The sequence below is a fragment of the Haliotis rubra genome, unplaced genomic scaffold (genome assembly GCF_003918875.1).
Source record: "Haliotis rubra isolate DU_JTF1 unplaced genomic scaffold, ASM391887v1 Scf503, whole genome shotgun sequence".
Classification (NCBI taxonomy): Eukaryota; Metazoa; Mollusca; class Gastropoda; order Lepetellida; family Haliotidae; genus Haliotis; species Haliotis rubra.
The window spans coordinates 14,401-31,027 of record NW_025767195.1 but is presented as its reverse complement, the minus strand read 5'-3'; the positions used below and the strand labels follow the sequence as shown (position 1 = coordinate 31,027).

General features: G+C 40.5%; 2 protein-coding genes across 3 annotated transcripts in view; one reads left to right on the top strand and one right to left on the bottom strand.

The window, feature by feature from the left end:
• LOC124291956 (U3 small nucleolar RNA-associated protein 4 homolog) overlaps window positions 1-13,786 on the bottom strand; it is a 31,468-nt gene extending 17,682 nt beyond the window's left edge. The window contains 14 exon segments of the mRNA XM_046729042.1: window positions 515-710; window positions 1,812-1,972; window positions 3,432-3,531; window positions 3,768-3,844; window positions 4,737-4,908; window positions 7,342-7,389; window positions 9,512-9,587; window positions 9,678-9,846; window positions 10,630-10,714; window positions 11,118-11,186; window positions 11,724-11,843; window positions 12,607-12,661; window positions 12,977-13,090; window positions 13,677-13,786. Of these exon segments, the coding sequence (XP_046584998.1) occupies window positions 515-710; window positions 1,812-1,972; window positions 3,432-3,531; window positions 3,768-3,844; window positions 4,737-4,908; window positions 7,342-7,389; window positions 9,512-9,587; window positions 9,678-9,846; window positions 10,630-10,714; window positions 11,118-11,186; window positions 11,724-11,843; window positions 12,607-12,661; window positions 12,977-13,080 (1,432 nt within the window). The 5' untranslated portion in view covers window positions 13,081-13,090; window positions 13,677-13,786.
• A 107-nt stretch (window positions 13,787-13,893) lies between these two features.
• Window positions 13,894-16,405, top strand: LOC124291974 (chromosome transmission fidelity protein 8 homolog). 2 transcript variants are annotated; one of them, XM_046729056.1, is made up of 3 exons: window positions 13,894-14,000; window positions 14,974-15,094; window positions 15,815-16,405. In XM_046729056.1, the coding sequence occupies exons 1-3, from the start codon at window positions 13,978-13,980 to the stop codon at window positions 16,037-16,039; spliced, it is 369 nt and encodes a 122-aa protein (XP_046585012.1). In that variant the 5' UTR covers window positions 13,894-13,977; the 3' UTR covers window positions 16,040-16,405. The 2 variants fall into 2 exon arrangements, with proteins under 2 accessions (XP_046585012.1, XP_046585011.1); XM_046729055.1 differs by lacking the exon at window positions 13,894-14,000 and having other exon boundaries at window positions 14,825-15,094.
• The last annotated feature ends 222 nt before the right edge of the window (window positions 16,406-16,627 follow it).

Sequence of the window (16,627 nt, the reverse complement as noted above, 5' to 3'; positions counted from 1 at the left end):
TGGCTCTCATTGGTCAAGGCAGGAAAACACAATTTTCATATTTCCCGCACTAATTGCACATGTCAAAATTGACCAATGAGAGACGTTTTCTGTTTCCGAGTTATTCCAAGATTTATGGACCTCTGATTAATGTACATAATTAATGTTGTCATGGTTACATGGCTTCAAGTGAGTGAATGAGAGATGAGTGAGTTGAGTTAAATGCTGCGTTTAACATGAGTAATGGAGGTCTCAGACATTTATCACCTTGGTAAAACCCACAGACTTGAGTATGATGCAAACAAACCCAGAAACGGCACCATTATGAACTTAGTGTCAGTCCAAGCTCACAGGTTCTGGCATGTCCAAGAGACAGCACAGCTATCTGTGGCACCAAAGATTGGGCCAGTTGTGCCACCATGGGAAGAAAATGGTAGTTTCAGGAATAACTCGGCGATTGACATTGCATCAATTGTCCCAGTTTCTCATGGGATACAAGTGCTATGTCTATGAAATACATATGAAGGAAACTGACCTTTCAGTGGTTGGAACGTGTGATTGACCTTGACCTCAGTGTCCTTGACATCTATAACTTGAACAGCTGCTGAACATGAGGCTGAGATGAGTTGCTTGTGGACGTTAAATCTCATGAGATGAGCTGGCATGATGTCTTCATCAATGACCTTAATTCGGGTCAAGGTCACAACTGGTTGAAGGTCATCTGATTCATTCTGTAATGACAAGAGAAGTAAATATTTGGAAATATCAAAGGAACATGAACATTGGACCTTGTCAAGTTACCACACAAAAAACATTTTCTATGGGAAGGACATGCATCATGGTGAGTGAGTTAAAATTAATGTCACATCAGCTTTATTTCATCCATATTGCGATTTAATCCGAGGAATCTTTCAAACTGAGAAGAGACAAATTCACAAAAGAGTGTGTGAGTGAGTTTGGTTTTAAGCCGCTTTTAGCAATATTCTAGCAATATCAAGGCGGGGAACACCAGAAATGGGCTTCACATATTGTACCCATGTGGTGAATCGAACCCCAGTCTTCGGTGTCACAAGCGAACACTTTAGCCACTAGGCTACCCCACCGCTCAAAAGGAGTAAATAATGTGGCACAAGAAACTTCCTCAAAGAAAATGTTTGCATATCTGCTTGTTGCCTAACGCTGCACTCTGTAAATAATCGAGTCTGGACCAGACAATCCAGGGATCAACAGCATGAACATTGATCTATGCAATTGTGTCAACCCAGTCAGGGAGCCTGACCACCCGATCCCGTTAGTCGCCTTTTGGGTTGCTGAAGTTCAATTGTAACCCAGATCTTCACGGGTCAGTCTGGACCAGACAAACCAGTGACTGATATGGTGAGCAACAGCCATCTTGTTACAATGACACGCAATCAACCAAGTCACGTAAAATGACAACTACATGCATTTGATTTAGTCGCCTATTATGACAAGCAGTTTGCTGGGGACCTACACTAACCTAGAATCCCCACACTGTCTTTACATAGTCATATTTGGTCAAGTCAGTTAACCATAACCCCTGAAGATCCGGGTTAGAATTGATCTTCAGTAACCCATGCATGGCCTAAGAGGCGACTAACGGGATCAGGTGGTCAGGCTCGCTGACTTGGTTGACACGTCATCGGTTCCCAAATGTGTAGATCGATGCTCATGCTGTTGATCACTGGACTGTCTGGTCCAGACTCAATTATTTACAGACCGCCTCCATATAGCTGGAATACTGCTGAGAGGGGCGTTAAACAACCAAACCAAATCAGTGGCAATAAAAGGATGATATATGAATGACAACTAACCACAGTAAAGTTGTACAGCCGGATACTCCTCTCATCTGAGTAGCCAATCAGAGACCCATCAGTTGCGATGGCACTGCAGACGACACATTCTCCTATCTTGGCCTTCAGCTGGACCAGTTTCAGTGGCTTGGTGTCCAGCGGCAGAATTTCCCCATGGATATCTGCAATGTAATATGTAGTTGTCGCATGGCAGGCTATTGAGAATGCGGACCGCCTCCATGGTGTAGTGGTTAGAGCGTCCGCCCGGAGAGCGGAAGGTCGCGGGTTCGATCCCCCAAAAGACGTTAAAATGTGGTACTTGTTGGTCCCTGCCTGGCGCTCGGCATTAATGGGTACAACAAGGACTGGTCAGCTCAGAGTCAGTATAATGTGTCTGAGTGGGGTATTCCTGCTTCACTGCGGCATGGTATCTCAGTGGGCTAGCACTATAAAACCAGCTTAAGTCTGGGCTAGTACCAGCAGCCGCATATACACATACACACGCATGCACATTGTCATATGAGCGAAATATTCTCAAGCATGACGTAAAACCCAATTTCATCTCACCTCACCTATTGAGAATGCTATCAGTGAGTAAGCTTGTTTTGATGTATGCCAGCTTCATGCTGGAGAAAGACCCAAGGTCATGCAGGTCTCAGGTGAAACCCACAGCAATAGGTATGGTACTAAACCTTGAAACATAATAAGGATGAAAGCTGTTGGTTGGTTGTTTAATGCTGCACTAAGCAATATTCCAGCTCTATGGCGGCGGTCTGTAAATAATCAAGTCTCGACCAGACAATCCAGTGATCAACAGCATGAGCATGGATCTTCACAATTGGGATACAATGTGTCAACCAAGTCAGTGAGCCTGACCACCCAATCCCGTTAGTCGCCTCATACAAGGATGGGTTGCTGAAGACCAATTCTAATCTGGATCTTCATGGGTGACAAAAGCTGGATTTGAAACAAATGCAAGTTGTGGTGCCATAGATGAACAGGTGAGGTGAGGTGAAATTGGGTTTAACGTCGCGCTGGAGAATATTTCGCTCATAAGACGACCTGCATGCATGTCTATGTGTATGTGCGGCTGCTTGTACTAGCCCAGACTTAAGCTGGTTTTATAGTGCTAGCCCACTGAGATACCATGCCGCAGTGAAGCATGAATACCCCACTCAGACACATTATACTGACTCCGAGCCGACCAGTCCTTGATGTACCCATTAATGCCGAACGCCAGGCAGGGACCAACAAGTACCATATTTGAATGTCTTTTGGTATGACGCGGCCGGGGATCGAACCCGCGACCTACCGCTCTCCGGGCGGACGCTTTAACCACTACACCATGGAGGCGGTCCATAGATGAACAGACCACCCATGGCTCCTGTTGGGTGTTCAGTGTCGTTGTTAAACATTTCATTGTCTAATAAAAAGCGTCTGTGGATGTCAACCTCCAGCGTTAACTGATGAAGACTTTAGTCCTGTGTTAAATGTCTGGGATGCAGGTTTTCAGTGTGCCTGTAACTGGGAACAGTTTCTGATGTTTGCTTGCAAGCAAGCTCCTATTTCTGTCACACTCTTCCAGTAAAGTATCACACACTGAATGTCATTATTAATTCCAGAACCATGTCATCTCCTTACTTGACTTTCTCTTGGTGGCGCCGAGCCGCCATACCTCCAGGGATGTTGGATACTGCAACAACAGCAGGCCTGCATCCTTGGCAACACTCACCAGGGGGCGCTGGGGGAAGAAGACTAGGAATACTGACATTGCTTTGTGGAGTATGTGAGTTCGGATGAAATACGTCAAGTTGCAGCAATATGGCAGTGGGGGACATTTCATGTTGTTGCAACATCAGTGTGGTTGGGGGACTGTTGCAAACTACTCTGTTGGAGGAATTCATACTCTGGTGAAAGCTAAACTGCTACAAGGAAGGAACCTCATTGTGAGCACAGTCAACAACAAGGTGACATTACCTGCGGCAGACCAGGCACCTTCCTCCCCTTGCCTTTAGCTGGGTTGATATCATGCAGGACCAGGTTGGTGTCAACACCTGACAACAGACACACACGGACACAATGTGGACATCTGATTGATTGATTGATTGATTGATCTTAGTTTTACGCCACACTCAGCAATATTCCAGCTATATGACGGCGGTCTGTAAATAATTGAGTCTGGACCAGACAATCCAGTGATCAACAGCATGAGCATTGATCCACACAACTGGGATACGATGACATGTGTCAAACAAGTCAGCGAGCCTGACCACCCAACCACCGATCTGACCTCGCCTCTTATGACAAGCATGGGTTACTGAAGATCAATTCTAACCTGTATCTTCACGGGTAGACATCTGAGACTGAGTGAATTGTGTCAGATAATAGCACAGACACAGTGACAGCATGCACTGTGTGCGTCGCCTGTGTGTTTGAGTGGGGCTGCTTGAACCAGTTCAGATTCATGCTGTTTTCACAGTTCCAGCCCATCGAGACAACACGATGCAGTTTAACATGGATACTCTCTCAGAAATGGATGGTATAGTGTCTCCATGTTGACCAGGGAGGGAGGGAGGGAGATATGGCCTCAATCCATCTGGTCATCTCTTGCCTAAAGCCTATCATAGTGAGTGAGTGAGTTTAGTTTTACGCCGCACTCAGCAATATTCCAGCAACACGGCAGCGGTCTGTAAGTATTCAAGTCTGGACGAGACAATCCAGTGATCAACATCATGAGCATCGATCTGTGTAATTGGGAACCGATGACGTGTCAACCAAGTCAACGAGCCTGACCACCCGATCTCGTTAGTCGCCTCTTACGACAAGCATGGGTTACTGAAGATCAATATTCTAACCCGGACCTTCATGGGTAAAGCCTATCATAACCTGGCAACCCCATGGGGTCGTGGTTCATGTCTACCACCCCACTACATCATGAAACAGTACCTCCTGTGATGATAGTGTCCCCAGACAGAACGATGGCTCGGATGTCATGGGTGTGGTTGGACCGGACGATTGACCTCGTCCACTTGCCAGTGTTGTTCTCCCCAGGATAGATGATCTTCTCAAACTGGACAATGGTGGGATCCACTCCTACTGTGTACAAACTCTCCTCTGTCTGAACATAAAACAGATTGATGAGCAAGACATAGTCCGCCCTGGCTTCTCACCATGGCCGTACAGGGGCTGGAGGGAGAGAGGATGGTATTAAAAACTTTCAGCAACATTCCTGCATGATCCCATCCTTTACCAGCAATATTCCAGCACAACTCCTGCAACACTTCAACAACCATTTCTACTCCAGAAATATGCCATCACTATTCCAGTGATATTCCATCACTACTCCAAGAATATCCCATCACTACTCCAGCTATATCCCATCACTACTCCAGCAATATCCCATCACTACTCCAGCTATATCCCATCACTACTCCAGCAATATTCCATCACTACTCCAGCAATATGCCATCACTACTCCAGCAATATGCCATCACTATTCCAGCAATATTCCATCACTATTCCAGCAATATCCCATCACTACTCCAGCTATATCCCATCACTACTCCAGCTATATCCCATCACTACTCCAGCAATATCCCATCACTACTCCAGCTATATCCCATCACTACTCCAGCAATATCCCATCACTACTCCAGCTATATCCCATCACTACTCCAGCAATATTCCGGTGATAATCCAGCTATATCCCATCACTACTCCAGCAATATGTCATCACTACTCCAGCTATATCCCATCACTACTCCAGCTATATCCCATCACTACTCCAGCAATATTCCATCACTACTCCAGCAATATGCCATCACTATTCCAGCTATATCCCATCACTACTCCAGCAATATGCCATCACTACTCCAGCTATATCCCATCACTACTCCAGCAATATCCCATCACTACTCCAGCTATATCCCATCACTACTCCAGCAATATTCCATCACTACTCCAGCAATATGCCATCACTACTCCAGCAATATTCCATCACTATTCCAGCAATATCCCATCACTACTCCAGCTATATCCATCACTACTCCAGCTATATCCATCACTACTCCAGCAATATCCATCACTACTCCAGCTATATCCATCACTACTCCAGCAATATCCCATCACTACTCCAGCAATATCCCATCACTACTCCAGCTATATCCCATCACTACTCCAGCAATATTCCATCACTACTCCAGCAATATTCCAGTGATAATCCAGCTATATCCCATCACTACTCCAGCAATATCCCATCACTACTCCAGCTATATCCCATCACTACTCCAGCAATATTCCATCACTACTCCAGCAATATGCCATCACTACTCCAGCAATATGCCATCACTATTCCAGCAATATTCCAGCAATATCCCATCACTACTCCAGCTATATCCCATCAATACTCCAGCTATATCCCATCACTACTCCAGCAATATCCCATCACTACTCCAGCTATATCCCATCACTACTCCAGCAATATCCCATCACTACTCCAGCTATATCCCATCACTACTCCAGCAATATTCCAGTGATAATCCAGCTATATCCCATCACTACTCCAGCAATATGCCATCACTACTCCAGCTATATCCCATCACTACTCCAGCTATATCCCATCACTACTCCAGCAATATTCCATCACTACTCCAGCAATATGCCATCACTATTCCAGCTATATCCCATCACTACTCCAGAAATATGCCATCACTACTCCAGCTATATCCCATCACTACTCCAGCAATATGCCATCACTACTCCAGCTATATCCCATCACTACTCCAGCAATATCCCATCACTACTCCAGCTATATCCCATCACTACTCCAGCAATATCTCATCACTACTCCAGCAACATCCTTTACGAGCCATCAGTCCGTCACTAGAATCCCCATCAGAAGTTGAACAGCATTGGGGAGGAACATGCCCTGTTTACAAATCTGCAAATTGTATTAAATGTCTAGTTTGTCGAGACTTGCAACTACCCCGGGACCTATTATGGACAACAGAATTGAAACTGTCTCTGTCTGGGTCACATTGTCAACTACAGTGCTTGTATTTTATCATGTATATTGAAATGAAGCAGGACTAAAGCTTTATACATAATGAACGGGATTGTTACCTGTCATGTTGGATAATCTGAGCAATCTGTGAAGCAAGGGTGAACATATCGATTCTGCAGTGACAATAGTTTAAGCTAGTCCTACACAGTATACTGAGTTAAGGGAGTGAGTAGTTTCCCTGTAATAAAGGAAAGAATGAGTGAGTGAGTTTAGTTTTACGCCACACTCAGCAATATTCCAGCTATATGGTGGTGGTATGTAAATAATCGAGTCTGGACTAGACAATCCAGGGATCAACAGCATGAACATCGATCTACACAATTGGGAGCCGATGACATGTGTCAACCCAGTCAATGAGCCTGACCACCCGATCCCGTTAGTCACCTCTTACGACAAGCATGGGTTACTGAAGATCAATTGTAACCCGGACCTTCATGGGTAATTAAGGAAAGACAGACAAAAAACATGACAAGATCTTGATGAACGTACCTCATTGAGACAGAGAGACAACACGTCGGCCTTGTGGCTCTGGAAACTCTGTAACACAATAACATAACACTTAGGACAGTATACAAGTCATGATGGTGTAACACAATAACACAACACTTAGGACAGTATACAAGTCATGGTGGTGTAACACAATAACATAACACTTAGGACAGTATACAAGTCATGGTGGTGTAACACAATAACATAACACTTAGGACAGTATACAAGTCATGATGGTGTAACACAATAACATAACACTTAGGACAGTATACAAGTCATGGTGGTGTAACACAATAACACAACACTTAAGACAGTATACAAGTCATGGTGGTGTAACACAATAACACAACACTTAAGACAGTATACAAGTCATGGTGGTGTAACACAATAACACAACACTTAAGACAGTATACAAGTCATGGTGGTGTAACACAATAACACAACACTTAAGACAGTATACAAGTCATGGTGGTGTAACACAATAACACAACACTTAAGACAGTATACAAGTCATGGTGGTGTAACACAATAACATAACACTTAGGACAGTATACAAGTCATGGTGGTGTAACACAATAGCACAACACTTAGGACAGTATACAAGTCATGGTGGTGTAACACAATAACATAACACTTAAGACAGTATACAAGTCATGGTGGTGTAACACAATAACACAACACTTAAGACAGTATACAAGTCATGGTGGTGTAACACAATAACACAACACTTAGGACAGTATACAAGTCATGGTGGTGTAACACAATAACACAACACTTAGGACAGTATACAAGACAGGGTGGTGTAACACAATAACACAACACTTAGGACAGTATACAAGTTATGGTGGTGTAACACAATAGCACAACACTTAGGACAGTATACAAGTCAGGGTGGTGTAACACAATAACATAACACTTAGGACAGTATACAAGTCATGGTGGTGTAACACAATAACACAACACTTAGGACAGTATACAAGTCATGGTGGTGTAACACAATAACACAACACTTAGGACAGTATACAAGTCAGGGTGGTGTAACACAATAACATAACACTTAGGACAGTATACAAGTCATGGTGGTGTAACACAATAACATAACACTTAGGACAGTATACAAGTCATGATGGTGTAACACAATAACATAACACTTAGGACAGTATACAAGTCATGGTGGTGTAACACAATAACATAACACTTAGGACAGTATACAAGTCATGATGGTGTAACACAATAACATAACACTTAGGACAGTATACAAGTCATGGTGGTGTAACACAATAACATAACACTTAGGACAGTATACAAGTCATGATGGTGTAACACAATAACATAACACTTAGGACAGTATACAAGTCATGATGGTGTAACACAATAACACAACACTTAGGACAGTATACAAGTCAGGGTGGTGTAACACAATAACATAACACTTAGGACAGTATACAAGTCAGGGTGGTGTAACACAATAACATAACACTTAGGACAGTATACAAGTCATGGTGGTGTAACACAATAACACAACACTTAGGACAGTATACAAGTCAGGGATGGTGTAACACAATAACACAACACTTAGGACAGTATACAAGTCATGGTGGTGTAACACAATAACACAACACTTAGGACAGTATACAAGTCATGGTGGTGTAACACAATAACACAACACTTAGGACAGTATACAAGTCATGGTGGTGTAACACAATAACACAACACTTAGGACAGTATACAAGTCATGGTGGTGTAACACAATAACACAACACTTAGGACAGTATATAAGTCATGGTGGTGTAACACAATAACACAACACTTAGGACAGTATACAAGTCATGGTGGTGTAACATAACTAGACAGGAGAATGTAAACTGTGGCTGGAGATGTCACAGTGTAATACGCCTCAGCACGTGATGTGTAATATGGCTAGACACACGTTAATGGTGTAATATGGCTAGACACACGTTAACAGTGTAATATGGCTAGACACACACGTTAATGGTGTAATATGGCTAGACACACCATAATGGTGTAATATGGCTAGACACACGTTAATGGTGTAATATGGCCAGACACACGTTAATGGTGTAATATGGCTAGACATGCGAGAGAGTATAGGGTGACATCAGCTCTGTGGTATCATGTGTGTGGAGTTATCACTCCTGCAACAACTTACCCGAATGAGAGTTCCCATCTTGCCGTTCCAGAAGCATGTCTTACCACGGGAGTCTCCACTGATGACTGTCAGGTCACTGTAACCATGGTAACAACCATCAAATTACATGACAAACTAAACACAAAGCAATATAATAAATGTGAAAACCTTCCCCAGTATCCCCTACCTTGTGACGGTGACACACCACACGATGGTCTCTTTAGAGACCTCTTCTCGGCCGATGGTCAGTCGCTGGATAGCATGTCCAGAGCTGGCACTCCACAAACGGATATTGTCCACTCCTCCGGTCACTATAATGTTCTCACCCTCATGCCAAGCGATGGACAAAATACGACCTACAACATCAACCATAGCTTACAGTCATCTCAGGTGTGTTACACTGAGCATGCACAGTTTTCAAACATAAATGAGTTGAGTTCCAGACTCAATTATTTACAGACCGCCGCCATATTGCTGGAACATTGCTGAGAGAGGTGTTAAACAATCAACAAACAGCTATAAAGTGAGGGTGTAACATATGATATTTGGGGAAAAAAACGGAAATTATACTTGTGAAAATATAACTCATTTACATTAAATAATATCAGCTGAAACAAATCTTGACCAGAAATTTTTAACCCTCTTCCTCAATACGTGAAATCATGGACAAAGGGAGACAACTATGTCCTGATCACAAGTTGTCTCCCATTGGCCAATGATTTATCATTATTCCTTTGTTTCTGTTCATGTACTTTAATTAAAATCTTCTGATTATCATTTGTATTATTACCAAATCACATTCCATAGGTAAAGGCCAATCTATGTAAATGTGCACATATTTTGAACCATGAAAACCTACGGGCAAAATAACTCATCAGATTGCATCAGAATATTCCGACTGAACCTGACTAAAAAACAATGACAGACCACTGAAATAATTCTTTTAGTACAAGAGATACAAACCAACTCATTGTTTGGACAACATATTCACATCTATATACATCTACTGTTAACTTTATACCAAAGAGGATTAGGTTAAATATGAGTGTATCTTTGAAATAATAAACAACATTAACAGTCATGTGTTGTCTCCCTTTGACCATAACTAAAATGACTTCAATGAACACGAAAAGTGTTACCTTCTTGTTTGTCAAATGACTTCAGGTACTGTAGATTGTCCATTTCAATATCAAATAAAACCACACAGCCATCTTCCGTCCCTGCCTGAAAGTAGAGCAACACTGCATTAAGTATGAAAAGCACATACTTGAAATATGACAGCTAAAACTGATTTACGAAACGTCGACAAATATGCCCACTCTCAGAATTCAACAACTTCACATTATTCCCACCTTGAGTAAAACAATCAGCATGTATAAATAAAACATTTACTAAGATTTATCGCCTGATGAAGGAACAAGCAAAAGCCCTGAAGTGATGTTACAAAGAATAATTTAGTTTTTATCCCAAAAATGTTTTTATGTTCTTTCAACTTCTAAAAGCCTATCAAAGACTTATCACAACAAGTAATTCAAATATAAATCTTGTGATCTGTTTGACTTACAAGTTACAATCATTCTAAACACCAGACTATTACACTTCCAGGAATCAATATAGGCAGACTCACAGCTAGTCTTGTCCCACTGGAATTCTGTGTAAGACACCAAATAGGTCCTGCATGGGAAAAGGCAGAGCGCTGAAAAGAGAACACAGTTTTGGGCTAAATGGGATGCAGGCAACACTTCATCTTCATCCAGATACCTTTGGCCAGGAGAAACAAACCTATGACTGACAGTGTGAGCATCTTTTCTCCTTTGATGGGAAAAAGAGCAAACTTCATAGAGACATGGTGGTTACCATATCAGTAGAAGCCAGCATCAATCTGGTAAAATACTGCTTTCAACAGTTCTTTAGTTATATCACAGCTTGTCAGTTTAATATGGAGGAAAACCCAAAATGATGCAGGCTTTAGATATTTTCCTCTTGGTGAAACTCATGCCCACGGTGCTAACAAACCTTGAACCTAATCCGGGCGAGTCTGGGAACTGATCCCACGATAATATGTCTCAGCCTTGCCTAGCAGATACAACTCTGCACCCATTTACTTCTGATATCCTACTTTTTTTTAAACAGAGCTTACTAATGGCACCTTTTCTACTGACAAAACCTGTAAGCAAGGCTCGAGATATGTCCCTGAATAATCATGATGACAAATTAATAAAAGATCACTCACCATGGCCTGCAGTTTGATCAAGTCATATTCTGTCACCTCGCCATCAAGTCCTGCTGTGAAGACTCGCTTCCCTTGCCATATCACAGCTTCAATTGACCGATCTCCACTTCCTGGAATAACCTGTCAAATGCGTGAGGACATAATTAATCTACTTGTTAATTCACTTATAAACATGTACCAAAAAATAGTTTGATAACAAAATGTACATAAGTCTTACATGTTGCTTAATGGTTACATTATACTTACAGCATGCAACCTTTAATTTGTTATTTATAGTCTAATACACATAAAAATGCCAGGCCCATGTTCAAAACAAATTTCATTTTACTATGTTTATTATGATAATACACAAATTAATAGGCATTTACCTCTTGCCAAATTGTTTTATTTTGTAGATAATATAAAAGAAAACAAAAAAATAACTCTTCTTGCTCATCAGAAGTACATTATGTACATTTCTGCAGTTTAATGGTGTCCAAGGAGAAGAACCGAAATACTGAAGATGTTGATGGACTGACTGACTGAGTTTGGTTTTAAGCTGCTTTTAGCAATATTCCGGCCGGGGACACCAGAAATAGGCTTCAGAAGATGTTGATGGAATTCTTGCAGTAAGAATTTCACCATAAAATGAAGTGAAAAACATAATATTCACTCAATCCTTGGAAACTAGTCTTTATATTACACCGACCCGTGCCCTTGACAAAGTAGATCTGTTCATTACCTTAAAACTTTTAGAAAACTTTATTGGTAGTGTTAATGAACATGTAAGGAGTGAGTTATTATTTAACGTCACATCGGCAATATTTCAGCCATATCGTGACAACATATAAGGAACAGGTCCCGATTTGTACACAGTGTTCAATGTTTTTCTCCATTAGCCTACCCTTTCTTGAAACCACTTGTCTTGTTCACTCCATATTTCCAGTGAGCCGTCAGATCTGTAAAATCAAATCACTACTATAACTTCAAATACATAGGATGTTATCATTGAAAATAATATAGAATAGAAAATCATATCACAAACATGACAAATATTAATCTCATTTAAGAAAACAAATTGTGACTATATATATATACACACAGGAACATACAGAACAAGTTCAATCCACAGAATTTATGGGATACATGGGCTATAAGTATCTTTGTATTTGTGTACAGTTACGCATTTCTGTAGTTAAATGGTGTCCAAGGAGAAGAACTGAAAGAACACTAAAGATGTTGATGGAATTCATGCAGTCATGCTTTTCTCTTACCGTGAAACAGCTAGTCTCTTCCATTCTTTTGTATAAGCGAGACAGTGAATTGCCTTGGGTTTGTACTCAAAGAAGCGAATATGGTGCACTCTAAACTCCCCCATCTTCAGTTTGCTGTAACAATTATAGTCAATATATTCACATGAATAAATGTGACACCTTTTGAACTTATAAGGTATGGTTGAACTTACTATTCAGAACATTATGCACAGAGGTGTAAGCTACTTTTTCCATAAGAAATAGTATACATGTTTGGGTTGCTTCTCATTTCGCCTACTTCACAATTCTCCTTCATCCCAACTCGCCTTCAGCAAGTACTGATGGTGAATAGGTACTCTATAAACACCCCGCTGGAAATAATGAGCTCGTCTGAGAATATATTTCAAGAACATTAGAAAGATGCTATAACTGAATTGAATTGTTTGTGATCTTTCTTTTGCTTTTGGTTATTGTTAGAGATTGGTTTTCTATACTAAATGTTTATGGTTTGATTGTTAAAATCATCACACTTCATGCACATTATCTCTCACAATGTAAGCATATCTACCGGCAAATGATAAGTGACTATTTTACTAGATGCATCGACAGTCAGTATTAACAGTAAATCGTCATCTCATACTTTCATCTAATTTCACCTTTCCAGTGCTCAGCTAAGAACGACACGTACATGTCAGCTTCGTGCACTGATATAAATACTTACAATTACAACTGTAACAGTACAATGTCAAATCTGAAGGGTACAACAGCTGCTGAAATCACTCATTCATTGCTTTCAAAGAAACATAAACACATGTGTTCATGGGCGCAACCATGTTTCAGATACGGGTAAAACGAATTCCTCTTTTACGATTGGTTACCAACTAAACGCAACAACCAATAATTACTGAGATAGTAAACTGGTTCCCTCTTTCAGCGCTATTCCTACTTGAAATTAAATGAGACGGAGCCAAGCGTACCGGAAGTGAAATATTGCGCGAAAATTGACAACATTTACTACAAGAATGGTTCAGGTGTACATACAACTGTGAGTTTCAGTCATTATTGTTCTAATATCAGTCACACATCATTTAGTTTTTACGCTTGGATGCAACGAAGACGATTTGTTCTCTCATTCCATTTCGGAACAGACTCCTACAGCTGTCCACTGTGCACTAGATATGTATCGATAATGAAGTTACATTCTTCTGTTCATTGTCATGTGCTTGTTAATTTGGGGACGTTGGTTAAAATGTCAAGAGTATTATATTAAAGGACCTAGTCTCTATTTTAATGGAGTTCACTGATGTAAAGAGTGTTGAGCAAAATAACATTGAACACTGATCAACGTACTTCTAGACATAGACTTTGGACACTGTCTGTTTCAACGTACTTCTAGAATAGACATAGACTAGTTGGTCCGACTAGTTTTTAGTATTAATGATTTTCTCAGAGAATCTGTTTCAAGATGCAGGATGTCATATGGTAATTAACGCTGAAGGGGTCGTTGTCGGCACAGGTACTACAGATACGTATCCCAGGTACGTTTCTGTATACAGATATGTACCCTGAACAAAGTCAAAATACAGAAACGTACCCGGTACCCTAAAAGGCAGACGAGTCCATATTCCGCAATCCAAAACCGAAACCGTATGTAGTTGTTCCCGTTCAACTGATTCCGAGTGGTGTTCATGTGCATCGCGAAATATCTGTTACTATGTATTCTCATTACTTACATAATGCAATCAAATGTATCTAATACAACAGTATGACAGTTCCGGTCAAGAATATGACACAATGGGAATGGAATCGTCCTAGGGTACGTTTCTGTATTCTCATTATAGCCAAGGTACGTTTTCTGTATACAGGAACGTACCTGGGGTACAACGACCCCTTCAGTGTAATTAACCTCTGTAATTCAGTTATTACTATTAAGCTGATCACAGAAGAGTTTGTACTTGTAATAACTGCCATTGGCGTGATATGAGAAGTGTTATTGTCTTCACGTGTTTTATCTCCAGACCTGGTGGTGCCAAGGATTGTCCAGAGTGGGCCATTATTGACCTCCAAGGCGTCCTTGAAACTCGACATCCCGTGCCTCTTGGTGGAAAGTTCATTGGTGATTTGCATTTCACTAAAAAGGTAAAATATGCTTCAATGTTTAGCTCACTTGACTCAAAAGGGCATGTCGTTATCAGGGCGATGGGGTAGCCTAGTGGTTAAAGTGCTGGCTCGTCACACCGATACAGATGTGCTGACATTTTCAAAATGGCTAAATATAAATGTCCGCGGAAATATAAATGTCCGCAATGACATTTATATTTTGCCATTTTGAAAATGTCAGCACATCTGTATGTTGTAAGACTTGATAATGAATCCGCCATATATCTAGAATATTGCTGAGTGTGGCTTAAAACTAAACTCACTCACTCACTGATAATGAACAGCTGACCAGTGAAAGAAAATGCTGAGGTTAGGACCTTAGGTTAGGGTTCGTAATCATCAGTCAGTTAATGTATTTTTCTATTTTAGCAACCATGTGAATAATGACCATTACTTTTCTTGTGTGATATCTTCATTTCAAGTTTATCAAAGCAGTACTATGCTAATACCTCTGTCACAATGGTATTAAACCTTGCTTGACTCGAGGAAAGCTGAGAGTCATCACACTGTAGGCAGTTTCTATCAATTTATGTTGGAGAGTAATAAACAGAAAACTAAATTCGCCTCCGTGAAATACCATTTTATTAAACTTGTGAAAGATTTAGGATACCAAATCATTAACTTGTTTAATATGAATGGTATTGCACAGAAGGTTGTTTTAGTATCCTCTATTTATACATTGTCCTCTTGTTTTCTAAGGATGCACCTGTTCTCATAATTGGACATCACATCTTATATGGAAAAGTTGTGGACCTGGAAAAGCCCTTTGCTGTGTTGGCCAAGCAGTCACAAACACAAGGAGATGTTGCTATGGAAACCAATCAAACAAATAATGGCTATGTTGTTGAAGCCATCATAAAGAAGAAGATACTCTTCAAGACACGACCAAAGCCAATTATTTCACATGTTCCTAAGAAATTATGATACATATGAGTTCTCTCAGTGTACATGTAATCAATATTATATATTTATTTGCATAAATGCTATTTCCTTTTGTAACCATGGTAACTATTGTAATGTATATGTAAAATATTAATATTTTATAAACTCCATGTAGCTGGAATATTGCTGATAGGGGGGTTAAACAACAAACCATCCAAATCAACACACTCCATAACATGTTGTAATTCAATGGATGAAAACCAGTTGAAAAATTAATGTTTGATCATAAATTATTGTGCTATTAGTATTGAAATGATTCCACCACTTTGTCCCTCCTCACACGTCTAACAAATTTGTAATAAAATAAGTAATCTGGTCACATATGGTGATTAAAATTTGTTGAATCAATCGTTTAGTTTTGTTTTAAGTTCAAGTAGTTCAGTTATGAATTGGTGGTAATGATATGGTCACACTGATGGATATTTACGCAGAATGGGTACCCAGCTGGGCTGTAAGATTATTCTGATATTATTGCAGATCTCCATGGATTTGTTATTATGATTTATCCATAAATGTTAAGGTCACCCAGACCACTGGGTAACATTTAATGTGCTTTTTATTTAAAAACGA

What these genes read in the sequence shown, in the direction of transcription:
- LOC124291974 (XM_046729055.1), top strand. Translation starts at nt 14,936, where the DNA reads ATGAGAAGTGTTATTGTCTTCACGTGTTTTATCTCCAGACCTGGTGGT. An exon ending in ATTTGCATTTCACTAAAAAG is followed by an intron (nt 15,095 to 15,814) that starts GTAAAATATGCT and finishes TTGTTTTCTAAG; the next exon opens with GATGCACCTGTTCTCATAAT.